This window comes from Lemur catta, chromosome 1 (assembly GCF_020740605.2).
Source record: "Lemur catta isolate mLemCat1 chromosome 1, mLemCat1.pri, whole genome shotgun sequence".
In the NCBI taxonomy this organism is placed as follows: domain Eukaryota; kingdom Metazoa; phylum Chordata; class Mammalia; order Primates; family Lemuridae; genus Lemur; species Lemur catta.
The window spans coordinates 253,940,458-253,960,576 of record NC_059128.1 but is presented as its reverse complement, the minus strand read 5'-3'; the positions used below and the strand labels follow the sequence as shown (position 1 = coordinate 253,960,576).

General features: G+C 32.2%; 1 protein-coding gene across 2 annotated transcripts in view; it reads right to left on the bottom strand.

Moving 5' to 3' along the window:
• The window catches only part of GBE1 (1,4-alpha-glucan branching enzyme 1), a 263,584-nt gene that overhangs the window by 82,433 nt on the left and 161,032 nt on the right, over positions 1–20,119 (bottom strand). For both annotated transcript variants that reach the window (XM_045540452.1, XM_045540453.1), the window contains exons 8-10: positions 9,409–9,524; positions 5,474–5,601; positions 1,091–1,189 (exon numbers count right to left, since the gene is read on the bottom strand). In XM_045540452.1, coding sequence (XP_045396408.1) covers positions 1,091–1,189; positions 5,474–5,601; positions 9,409–9,524 — 343 coding nt within the window. The remainder of the gene's footprint in view (positions 1–1,090; positions 1,190–5,473; positions 5,602–9,408; positions 9,525–20,119) is intronic.

The window sequence follows — 20,119 nt, the reverse complement described above, 5'->3', positions numbered from 1 at the left end:
GGTGATAAAGAACCTTCTACCAAGGTTAGCATTTTGCATAAAATAACAAATATTAACATAAGGCTACATTTCCACATATGAAAGCTAGAACACTCATTTGCTTATTTGTTTGATTTCTAATTTTTATAGTCTTTGTAAAATTATTTACTTTTGGACCTAATAATGTTTAAGGAGTAATTATAGAGAAGCAGAAATCATGTTGTTAGAGGTTTAATGTCACAGGGGTGCATTATGCAAATTGTGTGGGGGGTACAGGAAAGAGTTAGATGATTAACCACTTTCTTCAGAGTAGGGTCTATGGTTTTTCTACACAAAATTAAGCACTTCTGCCATTGTGATCCCCAGGGACCAGTTCATGTCTGTACTAAAGGGCTCATCTGAAAGCTATGATTATTTGTATATATATCACACTCATTATGCATATTCAGGCCATAATTATGAATGTGGCCATTCAAAAATGTTCTATATCATATCTAAGTCTATATAATGACTTTAGTCCTTTAGGCAAACATTAAATAAAAAAAAAGAATCCAAACTACTTGAACTGTCATTAAATTTAATGAAATTGAATTGAGAAATGATGTGCAAAGTGCCATGTATAATTATTCATTCCTAGTGTCTGACACATGGTAAGGACTTCTAAATGCTAAATAAAGGAATGGATGAATCCAAATTTGTTGAGAAAAGACCATACGATTAAGCGAGTACTGGGAATTAAGGAGCAACTTCTACGTTAATGCATGATTTGTAGGCAGAAATGAATGCTTTGATAAAGTTTAATGCATATTAAATATAGAGCACTGAAGTTTCATATAATTGCACTGATGATGCAAAATCCCATTTATACAGCTAACATTATATTAATCATTTTCCCCTTGCCAGAATAATAGAAATGTGTGTAATTTAAATTAGAACTTCTAAAATTTTGAGAAGTGCTTTATTAAAAAGCACAAGAATCGACACACTAATGGAAGAATTTAATACTTCAATTAAAATCTGTAATTAATGATTCCAACAAAGAAATAAATTGAAGATAAATGAAACAATATAATATCTACAGAAACAAAAATATATTTACATAAAATCTTACCTGGATCCATTTATCTGGAATTGCCATGGCTAATCGATAGTCAAAACCAACCCCTCCCTGGGAAATTGGAGAACACAGAGCTGGCATTCCTGATACATCCTAAAACAAAGTACATCAGCACTATCAGTTCATACTGATCAAACTTTTAGTAAATATTCTGACATTAAAGTCCAGGCCAAAAAATGAAAACAACAATAGGGGCATATATTTTGAGAGAATTTTGTTAATGTAATTATAAAATTGGATAAAATTGTAACAACATATCACATTTCCCAATAAGACTTTTGTTTAATGTTTTCACTGCAGGCCAACTTCAACCTCATGAGGCTACTTTTTTGTTTTCCTTAGTATCAGCTAAATCAGGGAGTCCCCAACCCATGGTGAGTTGTATAATTATTTCATTATATATTACAATGTAATAGTAATATAAATAAAGTGTATAATAAATACAATACATTTGAATCATCCTGAAACCATCCCCCGCCCACAGTCCATGGAAAACTTGTCTTTAATGAAAATGGTCCCTGGTCCCAAAAAGGTTGGGGACTGCTGACCTAGAGAACGTAAAACAGTAAAACTGTTATTGCTAAAACATAGTTTCTTAGACTTATTTTTGAACTACTGTAAAACATTTTTATTACTTATTGCTTTCACCAAACACAAAAATACATGTGGCATATATGTGGTATATTTGTTCTGTCCACATACAGCACTGGCATGAAGTATATTTTTGTGAGTAGTAGCTTCTGATGAGATGGAAAGTAGAGCTAGTACATTAAAAGTGAAGCAATAAGATGCCTTTCATTACTGTTGGTTACACTTGGAAGAGGTCTTTGAGTTTAACTTAGTGGGTCCTTTTCATTTAGCAGATATAGAAACAGAGTCTTATTGAGATGAAGAGATCTCTAAGGATAAGATTTTTACTGGTAGAGCTAGGACTCACATATCAAGCCTTTTAACAGAGTGTCTTTCTACTTTGTCATGTTACCATTAGAATATTCATGATCAAATAAATAAAATTAATCAGACAGATAAATGGGTTCTAAAAATTGGTGTTAGGACCCAGATGCAACAAAAAGATATTATTAAAACAACTATAGCAAAATATGAGCTCAATAATTCTAAGCCTACAATATCTTTCAAATAAATCCTTTTCCTTTGCTCTATTTCCATTGCCACAATCTTATTTAATCTTCATTATTGCTTGTTTATACTGTATGTTTCTCAACAGAATTCTCTATCTTGAGTATCTCTTCATGCTAACTGCTGCCAAATTAATGTCTTGTGAGACAATCTGCTCCTATTGCTGTCCTTCAAAATAATTTATTATTTTCTTATGGAAGAAAGGTGTAAGTAAATACAGTATATAGTAGAATATATTCATAAGAAAATAAAATATTTATCAATAATATTTTATTTCTTCATAGTTCTCTATAGTTTATAAAGTGGAAAAAAAGATGGTCCACATATTTTAAAAAGTTATATTTATCAAAATATTAATATAAGTTGCATTTCCACAAATATAATAGGTATTCAGTTCATTCATTATAAGCATTGGCTGAGTATGTGTTAAACAACAAGCACTGTATTAGGCACTAGAATTAGAGATACAATGCCTTCTTAAAAGAGTACCATAAGCTCAAACAGTTGAGAATGGTGATAGTCTGGTATTAAATATCAAGATAAGTTTTCTAAAGAAAATATTAAAGTATGTTCTATATTCAGTCTAAATGTTGTTTTAGGAAATAGAATCTGTTAAGAAAAATATATGTACATCAATTGGTATTGACTTCTAAATCTGAATCCTAGAAAGTTGAGTTATTTGCAGACCTTTTTTGAAAGTGGAGAGTGAGTGACTGTCCTTTTAAATTTAAGAAAAAAAAAAGGTAAATATATCCAGCAGTCCCACTACCAGGTATCTACACAAAGGAAAAGGAGTCATTTTATCAAAAATACACCTATACCCAAATGTTTATTGCAGCACGATTCACAACTGCTAATTGATGAGTGGATAAAGAAAAAGTTATACACACACACACACACACACACACACACACACACGGAATACTAGTAGCTCAGCCATAGAAAGGAACGAAACAAATAATGTCATTTACAGCAACCTGGATGGAAATGAAGATTATTATCCTAAGTGTAGTATCTTAGGAACAGAAAAACAAATACCATATGTTCTCACTAATATGTGGGAGCTAAACAACGGGTATGCATGGTCATAAAATGGTGAGGACATTGGAAACTAAGAAGGGGGCAGGGTATGAGGGGAGTGTGTTGAGTGTGAAGGGCACAAAAAAAGCCCTGATTTCAGTATTACACAATTCATCCAAGTAACAAAAATACCTGTACCCCCTTAATATTTTTAAATAAAAATTATAAAAAAGGTAAACATAAAGATCACCAAAATAAAGATACTCCAAATATAAAATAGTTGATACCTACTGAAAATAATTATACATATTTTGGATGAAATTAAGATATTTTTAATTTTTTAATATCTAAAGGGCAATTATAATGATTCCAGAGGGAGAACACTTCAATCAAAAATATTTTTAATTTATATAGCAAATATAATCATATAGAAAGGTGAATATATTCTAGCAAAAAAAGGTTTCAATTTTTATAATTGTCATTATAAATAAATTCATATTTCTGCTATAGGAATTTATTTAAAATTACATTACTTATTCATTACACCACATTTCTTTTCTTAAAAAAAAGTTCATGAGGATCAATTCCACATTTTGAAGAGACTCCCACTAGACAGAAAAGTGATGCATTGAAATTGAAGTAGTTTTCAATTTAAGTAGAATAAATTGAAGACATATCTTGTTTTAAAAAAAATCTAAAACCAAGTAATATAAAGTAGGTTAAAGTCTCAAAGTTTCATTGGTAGAAACACGGATAATCAGACAAGAGTTCCCTAGATGATGAAACTATTGAAATGAAAAGAAAGATCAATGTAACAATTTTAAGTTTCACGTATTAAATAATTGCTTCTTTTTCTTCAATACCCACTTTTGATTTGTGCTATCACTAATTGTTTGTAGTAATTTGTCATATATAATATCTCTGCTTTGGATTGTGATAAATACAATTGACAAAATAATTAATTTTTTGATGTTTGCCAGATAAAATTTAAATATATGAAAGCCAAAATAAAAGTTTAAAATACATTCTGATTGATGTTAAAAGACATTCAGCACATAAAGTATTAGCAGAAGTATTAGTAAGACTTATGTGCTCTGATCAAATATAGGTAGGTAGAGAGTGTGAAATAGTACTGGTTGTCTAAATTGTATGACAGGTTTTTGTTTGATTGCTTTACAATTCTACATAAGAATTTATTTCAGATATTTAGGGCCACTGCTCTATTCCCAGAAGTTATTTAGAAGGCAAAAGGCTTGAAGGGAGTAAAACTGTTCTCCTCTATCCAGAGACAAAGAAATCATACCACTTGGTTGGAGATTTTTGGTTTTGGGAAGTGATGGATAGAAAACAAGGCTATACAAATAATAAATACTACAGGAAGGAGACTCACTACTGCATTTCTTTTCAATGAACTAAACACCAACAATTTGAATACATCTTATTGATAACTCTTTTAAAGAATAGTCTTACTATTTTTATATGCCTAACACTATATTTTGTACAGAATAGTTTTAACATGCTAAATTCAATTTTAATAATAATTTCTAGTCAGAGGACTCAGAAAACCAGGGGGATTTTAGAACTAAATCGAAATTAGCATAAACATTTAACAAACTTCTTAATTTATCACATTTATCATCAAGAGGGGAATTGTCAATTATGCATATACTGAATTATATGATTACACTGCAGCTTTGGGACAGTTAATCATGAGCCTTCAGTAATCATGAATAACTAGTGAACATTTGGCAATCCAAGAGCAATAACATAAACAAGAAAGGTAATCTCATCAGAACAAGAAAGGCTTCAGAGAAGCTCACAGGCAGCAATCCATGCCATCTTTAATGATTAAACCAGAAAAGAAAAAAAATTAATAAATAAATGGACAGACACACATTAATATTCAATTCTTTTCTCTGCTGAAGGTCTCATGGCAGAAGGACCTGTCCACTGATTAGGATATTTTACTTTCTAACCACTGGGATTTTCTTTTTAACAATGGAATGGTGACAAGTAATTAGTAGTGTACATTATCTCCTAATAGGAAAACAGTGAATTCTAAATAATGTGCCACCCATACAAGATAGCTGCACTGTAGTTAGGGTACAATTTCATTTATGCAATTATTGACAACATGAGATTAATTATTCAAATACTGTATGCTAACAAAATGTTCTATATTAAAGGGGGTCAGAGAGTAAGACATCATTATGGCTTTACCTCAGCTATTGTTATGGAATCTGGATACAACGTGTGAGCCAAATGATTTGCCAACATGAGATAAATCAAAGCATCTTCATCTACTTGTAGTCCAAAATATTCACTGTAATCACCTGAAAAACCTTGACCTAAAGAACAGAAAATCATACGGATATATTATATTAACATGCAAGACTTAACTCTATACAAATGTACCCACAAATTAATTTATTGGTATAAATTTTGTTACTGCAGCAAAGTGTAACAATGATGATGCTATCAACAGCAACTATACTATCTAATTTAGAAAAGTATTCCATGTCAACATTCAGAGTTCAGACAACCCTATACATCAACCTTTGTTTGGCCAAAAAAGAACACTGTAAAGATTTAATTGAAATTTAATTAAATTTTATAGCCAAAAAATAAAGTGAAATGATACTGAAGGGAGTTCTAAATTTCAAATTTTTAATACATTTTCTGTCACATCAAGAAGATGTTAATGTTAGCTTCTATTAGATCCTTCTGAGTTAAAGAAAGGTAAATATGAAAATCATAAAATTGAGTCATAATGTTTATATTATTTTAAGTATATGCTACAACTTATGCAATATGGAGTTCCTATGACAAGGAAATTATAATATCCTCAAACTTCCTCCTGCCTTCCCTTTTCCCACCTCCCAATTTCAGTTTTTTATAGTATATACCACTTATTGGGGTTATACAATTTACTTTCTAGTCTTTCAGTAATTTATTTTTATTTTTGTAATTAAATGAAATTAGTGCTCAAAACCAGCCGTTCCCCCCATTTCCCTATGTGTAAGTTCTTTTGATTCTTTTTTTTTTTTTCAGTTTGCTAGATTTAATCACTGAGGGATATTTTCAAGTATAATTATGAAAGTTTTATTCCTCAATTTTTTTCATGTTCATACTTCAATGGCAATTCAACTACCAAGTTTCTTTTACTTTTTTGACATTGTCATTCCTTTTAAAATTGTAAAATATTTAACTGACAAAAATTTTATATACTCAAGGAGTATAAGGTGATTTGATATAGGTGTATACTGTGTACTGATTACTACACTAAATTAATACATCCATCACCACCCTAGTTACCATTTGTGTGTGTAGAAGGGTGAGGATACTTAAAATCTGCTCTCATTAAATTATAAGTAAAAAATATAGTATTTAATACAGTCAACATGCTGAACATTAGATACCCAGAGTTTATTCCTCTTATAACTGAAAGTTTATATCCTTTGACCAACATCTCCCTTTTCCTCTATCCCTTAGCCCCTAGCAACTACCATTCAACTAGCATATTCTTTTTTTTTAATGTTTCTTTTTTTTTTATGTCAGGATATTATGAAGGTACAAACATTTTGGTTACATTTTCATGTCATTGCCTCCACCCAAGCGAGGATTAAAGGCATGCCCTTCCCCTCTACAACACTCACCGAGTCCATTAGTTGTGAGTTTACCACCCCCCCAACTCCCTAATCCCTGGAGAATATTACTATCACGTGAGCAACATAGTATTGATCACTCAGTGCCAATTTGATGGTGAGTACATGTGGAGCCTATTCTGATCTTGTGATACCTCACTTTGGATAATGGACTCAAACTCTATCCAGAAAAATATAAGAGGTGCTAGATCACTGTTGTTTCTTATTATTGAGTAGTATTCCATTGTATAAATATACCAAATTTTAATAATCCACTCATGAGTTGACAGGCACTTGGGTTGTTTCCACGTCCTTGCAATAGTGAATTGTGCTGCCATAAACATTCGGGTGCAGATGTCTTTATTATAGAATGTCTTTTGCTCTTTTGGGGAGATGCCTAATAGTGCTATTGCTGGATCAAGTGGTATTTCTACTTTTAGCTCTTTGAGTTATCTCCAAATTCTTTTCCACAGAGGCTGCACTAAATTGCAGTCCCACTAGCAGTGAGTGTAAGAGTTTTTCTGTCTCTCCATATCCTCGCCAGCATTTGTTGTTTTGGGATTTTTTGATACAGGCCAATCTCACTGGGGTTAGGTGATATCTCACTGTGGTTTTGATTTGCATTTCTCTAATGCTTAGAGATGTTGAGCATTTTTTTATATGTTGGCTGGCCATTATTCTGTCTTCTTTTGAAAAGTTTCTGTTCATTTCCTTTGCCCATTTATTGATGGGGTTGTTTGATTTGTTCTTGTTGATATTTTTAAGTTCTAGATAGATTCTTGTTATCAGCCCTTTATCGGATGTGTAGAGAGCAAATATTTTCTCCCCATTCTGTAGGCTATCTATTCGCTCTAATGATAGTTTCCTTGGCTGCACTACTAGCATATTCTTGAGTTACACTTTGTTTCCATAAGAATTTTGTAGACATTGCTTCTGACAGAATAGCATGAGTCCAGTCATTTTTTTCACCCATGTAGGTAAATTCCTTTTTTTCCCTAGATATCATGTGATGAATTGCTCTTTATTACTGAATTTATAAATTAAACACTGTGTCTTGATGTTAATCATTTTATCTCAATTTTTCTGGTATATGATGTGCTCTTTTGCTGTGAAGTTTCAGGGTTTTTTTTTTTTTTCTTGAAAAACATGTTAGTAACGCAGAATTTTTTTTACCATTTATTGGAAGCTCTACTCACAAAAAGCATTTCCCATATTTATCAACTTCAGTTCATTTTCCCAACACCACAGATTTCCTGGAATATACTCCACCCTTAGTGAGGGAGTTTTTGCACACACAGGTGTTTAAATCTAGGAGAGGATCTTTCTTTTTTTTTTGAGACAGAGTCTCGCTTTGTTGCCCGGGCTAGAATGAGTGCCGTGGCATCAGCCTAGCTCACAGCAACCTCAAACTCCTGGGCTTAAACGATCCTACTGCCTCAGCCTCCCAAGTAGCTGGGACTACAGGCATGTACCACCATGCCCGGCTAATTTTTTGTATATATATATTTTAGTTGGCCAGATAATTTCTTTCTATTTTTAGTAGAGATGGGGTCTCGCTCTTGCTCAGGCTGGTCTCGAACTCCTGAGCTCAAACAATCCACCTGTCTCGGCCTCCCAGAGTGCTAGGATTACAGGTGTGAGCTACTGCACCCGGCCTGAGGATCTTTCTTGATCTTTGTCATGCTTGCCTTTGCATCCCCTAAGTTGCTCCCCAAACTGGAAGATGAATATCAATGAAACCTGTTTTGTGTTACAGACTCAACTTCTTTCCTACAAACATTTCATGAGGGTTGCATAATTATTAATATTAACAGTAAGTAGTGGCACACTTGGAATCTTTAGCTTCTTTCCTTGGCAGCCACTTTTCAAGATTTACAGTCTATTGTTTTTCTTCCTTTCTTGATTGGTTTTTGTTGGTGAATATTTGGCCATTAAAAATAATAATAATTACTCCCATGTTATCTATTAAGGAATTAGTGTTCTGTGATTCCACTTCTTTGCACAACTTTTGAACTGAAAATTTTGATATTTTTAATTTAAAAATTAATTTATAATTGAATTTTAACTGAGTAAATATACATGTAAAATATCTATTTTCTACAATGGGTAATATGCAAAAACCCATGAATTCACAAATGTCATTTATTATTTTTAATAACTTTTCATTGCAAATGCTGTGATGTTCATACCCAGAGGGTGTTGTAATAGTTTCCTCAAAATAATTTTAGAAAAAGCTATATATTAATGAAAGCATATTATTAATTAGATATATATCAAAGGAAATGATTATCTTTTGTTTACTTATAAAATGTATTTATCTTTTGCCAAAAAGGGATAAGAAATGACTATAGAGAAGACATATACAATGGAACTAACAAAAATCAAGCCACCAGTAATGGTCATTGCAGCTTCTGTAACTGGCCTCCAAACCTGGCTGTAATCTTCCAATAAAAAATAAAATAAAATAAATTAAAATCATTAGTTTTATCTGTAATGTATCAAATTACCTACCTATTCCATGGTGATGATAGAGCATGGATGTGACGCCATCAAAGCGAAATCCATCAAAGCCATATTCTTCCAGCCACCATCTTATGTTTGACAGAAGGAATCTTAAAACTTCCCAGCTAAAATATTACAGAAATATGCATTTAAGCACAATGTAAATAGCATTTTCCTTAATTGTTATACATGGTTTGCTAAGATTATTAATTAAAATTGAAATCTCTATCTCAAGAGTCATGATGTTCAGGAAACATATCATATAAAAACCAGAAAGCTAGTAACAAATGTCACTCTTTTGATAAAACTCATCATAAAAGAAAAAAATTTGTATCCAAGAAAATTCAGGGAAAAATATGTAACGGAAACCCCCAAATCTGGGATTCTGTCTTGTTCAATGCTGTGTCCAGTGAGTATTACATAATAGCGTAAAAATAGTATCAAATAATAGTGTCAAAAATAAATCTGTTACGTATCTCTGAATTTTCATCAAGATTTTTCATGTAATATAACCATAGTTATGTGATTTTTTCCTTTCAGGAAATGTATTTTCATTATCGGTAGAAAAAGTACCTTCAATAATTGCTTAAAATATTTTTTATGCTATAATTTCAAACAGATGCAATTCAGAATAAAAAGTAAAAGATTAAAAAAAAAAACTTAAAATTAACCACATGGTAAGCAATATTACATTTACTAGACTGTTGTTTTGTGGAGGTAAAAAAAGAAAACCTAATTACAAAAAAAACATATTTAATAAAGTAGAAAGTTTTACAAGTTAAAGAGATCTACATCCATAAAAACAGAAGGAAAACAAAGAACTGTATAACTCAATTAAAAACACCACACGAAACAAGTCTATTTTGGACAATTGAAAAGAGGGCATCATCAATTAGTATTTTCTTTAGTCATATAGCTATGGTTGAGTTCTCTATCTTATTATAACTGTGGTTTTAAGACTTTTAATACCTCATGTAGTTTAATGACAAAGCTGTAAGAGCATACACAAATCTTGATCCCAATTGAAATTTATGTATTTTTTAAACCTTCCATATATTAAAGAACAAACTGATGTAAGTGAAGATTAAGTCATCACAATCAGCTTTGGAATTATAAATCCAAACATTGGGGAAAGAGGAGTGCTGTTGGTATTTAACTGCTTTAAATAATTTACTTTGAGTTTTGAAAACTTACTGAAAGTTAAACAAACAAACAAAAAAAAAAATCCAAGCAGTATAGAAGACATAAAAGGGAGCCAGGAGGGTCAAGATTTTTAGATTAAGCAATGAAGAAGGTAGAATTTGCGTATGTTTCTATTAATTAACATTCATTTATGGTTTAAGGGGAAAAGTTCTGTTTAATGAAAAGAAAGGAATATAAATAAGGAAGTTTTCTACAACTGTACAAATCAAAATTACTCAATTTTGTATAGAAATTTTTTATTACTATACTTTTTAAAAAATTAGAAGGGTCTTGGATTCACAGCAAAATTAAAAGGAAAGTACAAAGAGTTCTCATATACCTCCGTCCCCACACATACATCTTTATTTTTTTAAACAAGTTTTGCTATATGAGAATTTCAGAAAGACACGAATAAAATTTCAAATCAATAATCCTTTGAAAACAATGTTTTGAAAAGGATACAAATACTTTTCTAATTTGTCCATTTGACTGACAATGTATATTTTATTTCTAAAAAGTAAATTGAAAGATAATTTTTACCCAAAAATACTCAGAATAGGAACAAATTTATTTAAATACTAAATATCTTGGGTAGATATATAAAGATACGAATATATAAACCAGAGATCACAAACTGTCCCTGGACCTTATCTGACATACATCAATGTTTTACTGGGCTTACAGAATATATATTTTTTTAATTTCAGAACATTACTGGGGTACAAAGGCTTTGGTTCCATAAATTGCCTTAGTACCACCAAAGTCAGACCTACAAGTGTGCCCAACCCCTAAACAGCACACACTGCATCCGTTAGGTGTGTGTTTACCTATCCCCTCCTCCCCGCTCCCACCTGCCTGACACCTGATGAATGTTACTTCCCATATGTGCACATAAGTATTGATCAATTAGTACCAATTTAATGGTGAGTACATTGGTGCTTGTTTTTCCATTCTTGTGATACTTCATTTAGAAGAATGGGCTCCAGCTACAACCAGGATAATACAAGAGGTAGTTCACCATTTTTTATGGCTGAGTAGTATCCCATGGTATACATATACATATACCACATTTTATTAATCTACTCGTGTATTGATGGGCACTTGGCCTGTTTCCACATCTTTGCAATTGTGAATTGTGCTGCTATAAACATTCAAGTGCAAATGTTTTTTTTATAGAATGTCTTTTTTTCCTTTGGGTAAATACCCAGTAATGGGATTGCTGGATCAAATGGTACATCTACTTTTAGTTCTTTGAGGTATCCCTATATTACCTTCCATAGAGGCTGTACTAGTTTGCAGTCCCACCAGCAGTGTATGAGGGTTCCTATCTCTCCGCATGCACACCAACATTTGTTGTGTTGGGATTTTTTGATAAAAGCCATTCTCACTGGAATGAAGTGATATCTCATTGTGGTTTTGATTTGCATTTCTCTGATGATTAGAAATGTCGAGTATTTTTTCATATGTTTGTTGGCCATTTGTTGGCCATTAGTCTATCTTCATTTGAAAAGTTTCTGTTCATGTCCTTTGGCCATTTTTTAACAGAATTGTTTGATTTTTTTCTTGCTCGTTTTAAATTTTTAATTTGAATTTCTGTAGATGGAACAGGTACTTTATAGCCCTTCCCAGTCCCAACCACTCCACATTTTCTTATGCCAATCCTGTTTACTCATTTGTATCACCAATTTGGACCTGTGGGCATTAACTGTCAATCTCCACCAAATCTCTACCAACACAAATATCTACCAAAGATAAAAGGAATGATCCCATGATATTGCAATTCAGTGAAAAACAGAAGAGGGAGATGATGTGAATTTAATCATTGAAAAGAAAGCTTTGCCAAGTTTCACACATTTGATTAAAAGAAAAGTTAATAACAGTCCTACTGATTCCTATTACTACAATATTTAATCTATTCTCTTCTTGACCAGAAGTAGTAATAAAACTGCGTTTAAGATATTAAAAGAAAAGGACACATTTGGGTGTAACTGTGTGAGTAGACAGATACTTGGCAAGGATGAGCAAAAAAACACATTTCTTGTGATAATCAGCAAAGAAACAATAGTGACAATGGAACATCTAATTAAGATGCTCTAATGGCTTGAAAATATTAAATTTCATTCTTTAGATCTCTGAAACACTCAAATTGAAACATTATCTAAAAAATATAAACAATCCTGAAAAATCACAAGATTAAATTGATAGGAATAAATCAAATTTCTAATGCTTTCAAAATAATTTCTTCGATTATATTTTATGAATCATTAATGAAACAAAATAGACAAAATTTTACAGGAGAGTAAACTATGTATAACAAAATCAGTAAAGAACAAAAGTCTAGAAAGTTTTATTTTTTAACAAAATCTGAAGACACAGATTCAGGAAAAAAAACAGATCTAAAATTCTAAAGTTAGTATCAAAAGTTAAAAATATTAACTCTTTTGTTAAATATGTTTTCTTAAAACTAGATTATTAGGAACAGTCAAGCCAAAATAACTAGCCTTATAAGGCTAACATTTTATAAATGACTAGCCTTTGTTGTATAAGAAAAAAATGAACTATCAGTGCAGGAAATAGGGAAAGACAGACTCATAAAATATGTTCCTAATATTTCTGTAGTCCAGAGCTTGTGTCAGTTATCATCTTCCTATGATAAATCTAGACAAAGTAATCCACCCTTTGTAAACTCAGCAGCCTGATGAAACTAATTTTAAAACACACATTGATTGTCTTAGGTTAGTAAAATCAGGGCTTTAGAGATCTGCCAAGACAGAGAACGAGAAACGCTGAAGTCTGAGTCTATCAAATAACCATATTACACACATGTAAGTAGTTGCATGGACACAATCCAGAACTTAAAACTGAAAAATCGTAGGTCATAGAGTGTTATTGTGTCATTGGAAAAAAGATGGAGCTTATTCTCTTTTTCTTACAGTATGTGCACATCCAACTGATGTAGACAATGAAATTAATTATTACACAAATGTAATTATCTCAGATCACTGAACTCAAATTACAAGAGGAAAGCTGTTCTAGGGGTCCTCAAGGCCATCTCCAGTTTCAGTAATTTACTAGGGCACTTACGGGACTCAGCATATAGTTTGTACCCACGGCTCAGACTTATTACACCCAAAGGATATAAAGCAAAATCATCAAGGGAAAAGGTGCATGCAATGAAGTTTGGAGGAATCTAGGTGCAAACTTCTAAGAATCCTCTCCTGGTGGAGTCATACAGGATACACTAATTCCTCCAGCAATAATTTGTCACAAAACTTGTGAAATGTTGTCTTCTCGGGATACTCATTAGAGATTCCATTCCCAGAGTTTTACTGGGGGCTTGTGACCAAGACCATCCTCTGCCTTAGTACATGTCAAAATCCAAACTGTCAGAAGGAAAGCAGGTGTTCAGCACAATTACATTGTTTTCACAAAGAATTTAGGCACCATGAGCCACTGTTATCAGTTCTAGGAATAGCAAGAAGCCTCTTGAAATCTAAGTTCCCAGCCACTAACCAAGAGCCAATATTGCAGGCAGACATTTATTTCTAAGGAGAGCAGTCTTAGTCATGCTATGTTAAGTTTTTTGCACAAAAGCAGAGCATAACTTTTATTATGTAATTATAAAACACTTAGTAAAGGTTGCTGTTGAAAAAAATTTCTTCCCAAGTAATTTTATCTCAGAGATACCCAGACCTCAAGACCAAGTGGAAGATTCTTAAATATATAATAATAATTTAAACATGTAAAGACATCCAGCTGAGGTACTCTGTTTTGCACCCTACACTCTAGCAGTCACATCCACAAGGAAAACGTTAATCTCATATGTGAATGCTCTAGTTCACTGAATCTAAGATTTGTCTTTTAAATATATCTCACCAGTGAAAATACTGATTTCTCAGAGATGTTCAATACTAATTTTACTCTCATAATTTTTAAATTCAGCACTCATAAATTCCATTTTTCCTTCTTTGGAGGAGTTGAGAGGAAGAGGAGTTATGATGCATTCCAAACTATAGCTGAATTAGAAATATTGCTCAATGTGCTCTCTAGTAATAAATGAACTGAATCACCTCAATTGAACGGTTTGCCTTGAGTCAGAGTATGAAAATGTCTGGCAAAGGGTATAATAAAAAAGGCAATTTACCTTTTCTACCTCAAAATGTCATCAGACAGCCCATAATACAATTGATATACCCAGTTGATTAGAGTCTCATAAAAACATAAAGCAGAATTTAAGAGCAAAGTTTTACTTTGGTACATTTCAACAGACAAGTCAGGACTTAGATTTTAAGATTATTGACACAGGCTTTTAAAGCCTTTTCTTACAAACCATTAGGAAACAGCCTAGTTTCTGAACAATTGGAGGACATAGATACTAACTTTTAGAAAGTGATGCCAAAAAATAGATACTTCATGGTCATAATGAATGTGTATGAGAAGTAACGTATTTCAGTTATTAGCTGCATATCCTAAATTAATCAATACAAAATTAGAAACTAATACTATGCCATCAGTATTGCCCACAGTCAATTGATTAGCTCCATTTTATTTTTATGAAGCAGAAACAAAATCTCTAAAATCCAGGAAAAAAAAATACAGCTGACTTTTTTGTGAATCATAAACCACTAAAAATGTTTAAATGACAGGTATCTAATATAGAAACTGAATACATTGATGGATAATATATACATTTAAGGATTTCTGGCAATCAAAATAATCAGGACTATAATTGGTTTAGATGTCTGAAATATTCAACTTGTAATCAAGTAATGAGGATTTATTAAGGAAATTTTGTAACACACAGATAATTCCAATATTAGGATTTTTAGGAAATATCCCTAAAATTAAAAACTGATTGCATCACATTGTGCCAATGAACTTTATAATGAAATAAAACATAGCCAAATTTTCTTGGCAAGTATAATCAGACATAGTGACATTTATTTAATGAAGTTACATTTTGTAATCTAAGCCTATTTGTCTAATGTTCTATTTATTTGCTGTCCAGAATAACCTCTGAGATTTTCACAATAAACAATTGAGATCACTGGATGTTACCAAACCTACTAATATTGTATACTAATAAATTGGAGACATCACTAAACAGTAGTCATATACCAAATATATGATGTATTCCAACCATGAATACAATTTATATTTAAACAAATGTTTAAAATTTGTTTATCATTTAATAGTAACTCCCTTTGATTGATCTGTTACTGTATATCAAACACTGGTGATCACATTATATGCATTATTCCATTTAATACTCTTTTGGGAGGGTATAAAAATTATCTTCCATTTTATAGTATAGAAAACTGAGGCTTAGAGAAGTTAAATAACTTGCCCAAATTTGTACAACTAATATGGTCACATGTTAAAGTTATGGATATGTGGGATTTATGGGGTTTTAAAAGATCGGCATACAGAGGAAATTGCCAAAAACAAGAATTAATTTAAATATGGTCATGCTGAATGTGGTAGTATAAAATTGTACTTAAGAGGTGAGGTTTTGGACTCAAAAAGTTGAGTTGTACCTATACCTATTACCTGGATGACCCTGAGCATTTTATTTAACTTTTCTAAACCTCAGTTTCTTACACCATAAAACATACATATCACGGCTTTGTTAAATGAGATTATGTGATGTGTGGAGTCTGGAAGCTCGTAGACACTATCAACGTGAATCTCTTTTTCTTTCCTATATGATATCATATTTCTTCTTTCTACCTTACTCCAGTCAGCCCACTAAAAGCTAGGGTCTCTTCATGGGAATGTATCCAAATATACATTAGAAACGTATATATTATTCAGCAAAGGCAGTACAAATTTGACCACTGAAGGAGTGATGGTTAAGACTTAAATACGACCAATAGCTGCCTCCCCCATGCTATTTTCCTTGATTTCCCTCCCCTAGAACACACACAAATGTGCACATGTGCATGCACGCACACACACCCCTTATTTCTTAAAGAACTAGATGCTTCTATTTTTTTCACCTTGCCCCACCTCACTTTCTGTGCAGCTGGTTTTCTCCAGTTCATCTCCTCTCTAAAATGCTTGTTCCTCTTTCCTCTCAGAATACACTGTTGCAGGTTAAAAATAACTTCTTTAGTTTTCTCCTAAATTTTGACATCTTTATATACACTGTAATAGGATTTTCCTTGAATATTGCCCTAAAATATGAATTATTCTGTGGTGATAGTGAAAGAAAATACTATTGTAGTCTATGAAAAATGAGTAGCCTGTAAAATCATAATTATTTTGGTCTGGAAAAGAAAATTAGCTCCTAGATGCTCCACAACATCTTCCCGTGGAATCTCTGGTAGGTTCTAGTACTTTTCCCTCAGAATTATACCCAATGTTTGTTTGTTTTTTCTTTTTCATCTAAAACTTTTCATTCTTTCTGAGATGATCTGGCAGCTAGTCTTTCTATCAGCCATCATAGGAATACATTTTTACTACATACTATCAGTTCACTAGCATAGTCTTTAACAGAGGACCTCCTTTAAAAATTGATTCAATGTGGTCAACACAATCAGATTTTGCTGAAATATTTCTATTAAATTATTCATCTGTCTTAGTTCAAGCTGCTATAACAAATTACCGTAGACTGGGTGGATTATAAACAATTTATTCCTCATGGTTCTGGAGAATAGAAGTCCCAAATCAGGGTACCAGCATGGTGGGTTTCTGGTGAGGTCATCTTCTAGGTGGCAGACTGCCCACTTCTCACTATATATTCACCAGGTAAAAAGAGAGCAATGGAGCTTTCTGGGGTCTCTTTTCTAAGGGCACTGATCCCATTCATGATGGTCAATCCCTCCCAAATCCTCCCACTCCCAATACCATCATATTAGGGATTAGAATTTCAACATATGAATTCTGGAGGGACAGACACATTCAGAAACAAAAAGATGAGGGCAAGAAAAAATAAAGATGAACATTTTTCTTTATGTGATAATTTTATGTGATTGACACACCTTCCCACATACTGGTTAACTAGTCTTTCCTGCTTTAATCACATTTCTCCAGAATTTTTCTCCATAAAGAGAATAACTTTGAGACAATTTTTCCAGCAATATACATTTCAAGGAAATTGTCACCTGATACTCTCTGTATCAAGACTCACTCTTCTTGGCCAACTCGTGCCCCAATTCTGGCCCCCTTCAACACACACTCTGCTCACTTTCTGTCTTGAGCATCCATTCCTTCCCTCCTTACTCTCTATGGCTCCTCTATCCCTAAACTAGCTCACTATATGTTCTCTTTTCCTTTTCCCTTTCTAACCTCCTCTCTTTTCTCTCTTTTCTGTTTTTAGCCTCTCTTCCTTCTTAATCTTGATTGCAGAAGCAATAGTGACAGCCTGTTAAACTATACTAGCTAATCTTATTTAAAAATGATTTTTCAGTAATACAGATATCAGGTGTCCTGATTTGATGCATTTTATGAGAAAATTAAATCATAGTTCACTTAGTGAAAATTAAGCATTTGTAATGTACAAAGAAGTAGCACTGAATTAGGATTTGAGAAAATAGTATTTTAGCCAATTTTGAAAAAATCAGTATAAACACATAATTGATCCCTCTGAACCTCAGTGTGATAATTTTTGAAAAGGAGTACTGGAATTATTTGATCTTCATCTAATTTTATATATTTTCATAAACTTAAATTTAAACTGAAAGATTAATTCAAGATAAAAACTTCTGTGAGTTTTAGAATACAGACTAAATAATTTGAATCATTTCCCTATACGCTAACAGAATCCAGACTCAAAGAGTTTATGACATTAAATATTTTAGGCAATAATAGAACACCCACACTCAAAAACAAAACCAAACCCAACCAGCACCCACCCCCAAATCAAATATATGTAAGAATCATTTGCCATTTCTCTCCCATTTAAACTCTACTCATTATTGAAAGCCCAACACAAGGTTCACAAAATCTTCCTGAATATTTCTTACATGAATGCCAAATGAGAGACAATAGGAGATAAACTGGTTTGTGCAAGTAAGTCCTGTTTTAAACGTAATCATAAAAATCTATGTGGTAGGAACCATATCCTATACCTTTTATTTATTAATTTTAAACAAATTGACATAAAATGAATTATTAATAACATATATAGAAAACTAAGAAATTTAATAATAAAAATTAACATTATTTTTGAAATTCAACATTTAACTCTGAAGCAGTAAAAATAAACAAATTAGCATATATTATTTAAGAAATACTGTTTTCAGAGTCATTGAAATAAGACCTGGAAATTAAGAACAACAAAATATTTCACTAAAATAAATGAAACATAAGCAATGATTATGATACTTGGGATGCCTACAAAGGTGGTATTTTCATGAGGAAAACTAAAAAAGAAATCATTTAGTTGGAACACTTCAAATAAAAGATTGTCCTCTTTCCTATCACCCCCACTGTTTAAAATTCCTCCTTAGGGATATTTTATGACATGTTTACTGCTATGAGAAGTAAAAATGATGAAACTCTTTGCTAATCATATTTCCTTATTAATGCACAAATTTGCTTATTAGAAGTTTTAACACACATGGGCATATATACAAACATATACCTCAATTTTTATAAAATCAAAAAAAATAATATAGCTGGCCTCTAGTAAGTTAAGATCAGCCTGAATGTATAGCATACACTGGAATAAAAATGCTTATGATTAAATATTGAAAATTTCCCCAAATGTTATATAAATCTCTGGTGACAAAAACAAAAGGAAGAAACCACAAAAACATCAGTATCCTTAAGGAATCATCAACTTCTTTTTGTTTGCTCCAGTTATAAATTTTGCATTTGTACATTGCTGCCTAGATTTTCAAAGGGTTCTGCAATGATTAATTTAACAATCTACCCATATTGCTGTAATATAGCCAAAAACTTTTACATATCTATAATTCATAATATCTGTATAAAGGACAGATTAGTGGGCAAAATGGAAGTTTCAACATTCAGGCATGTTATTAACACAAAAGTAAGCAAGTGTCCCCAAAATATGACTATTTAAGAACATACTTCTCTAGCTGGGGTGCTTTACCCCTAAAGATATACAGAAATACACAGAAAAATGGTGCATACTTAGGAGAGTCAATTTGATCTGCTTAATTGAAAGCTAAAAAAAAAGAATTTCTGAAAATTCTAATAATTACAAATATATACTGAATATTAAATGCCAGACCCTGCACTGAATGCTTTTTGTATGAATTATTCCATGCAATTCCCACAATAACCCTGAAAGCTGTGCATTATAATAAAGGTCAGCAAACGTTTTTTGTACAGGGCTAGCAATAAATTTTCTAGGCTTAGTGTGCCATGTAAGGTCTCATTATGCTGCAGTGACTCAACTCTGCTGCAGTGGGAGAAAGAGGTCATAGACAACACGTAAAGGAATGGATGTGGCTACATTTCAATAAAACTTTATTCACAAAAACAGACAGTGGTCACACTTGGCCCAAAAGTCATACAGCTTGCTGATCCCTGCAATTAAAATTCACATTTTGGCCGGGCGTGGTGG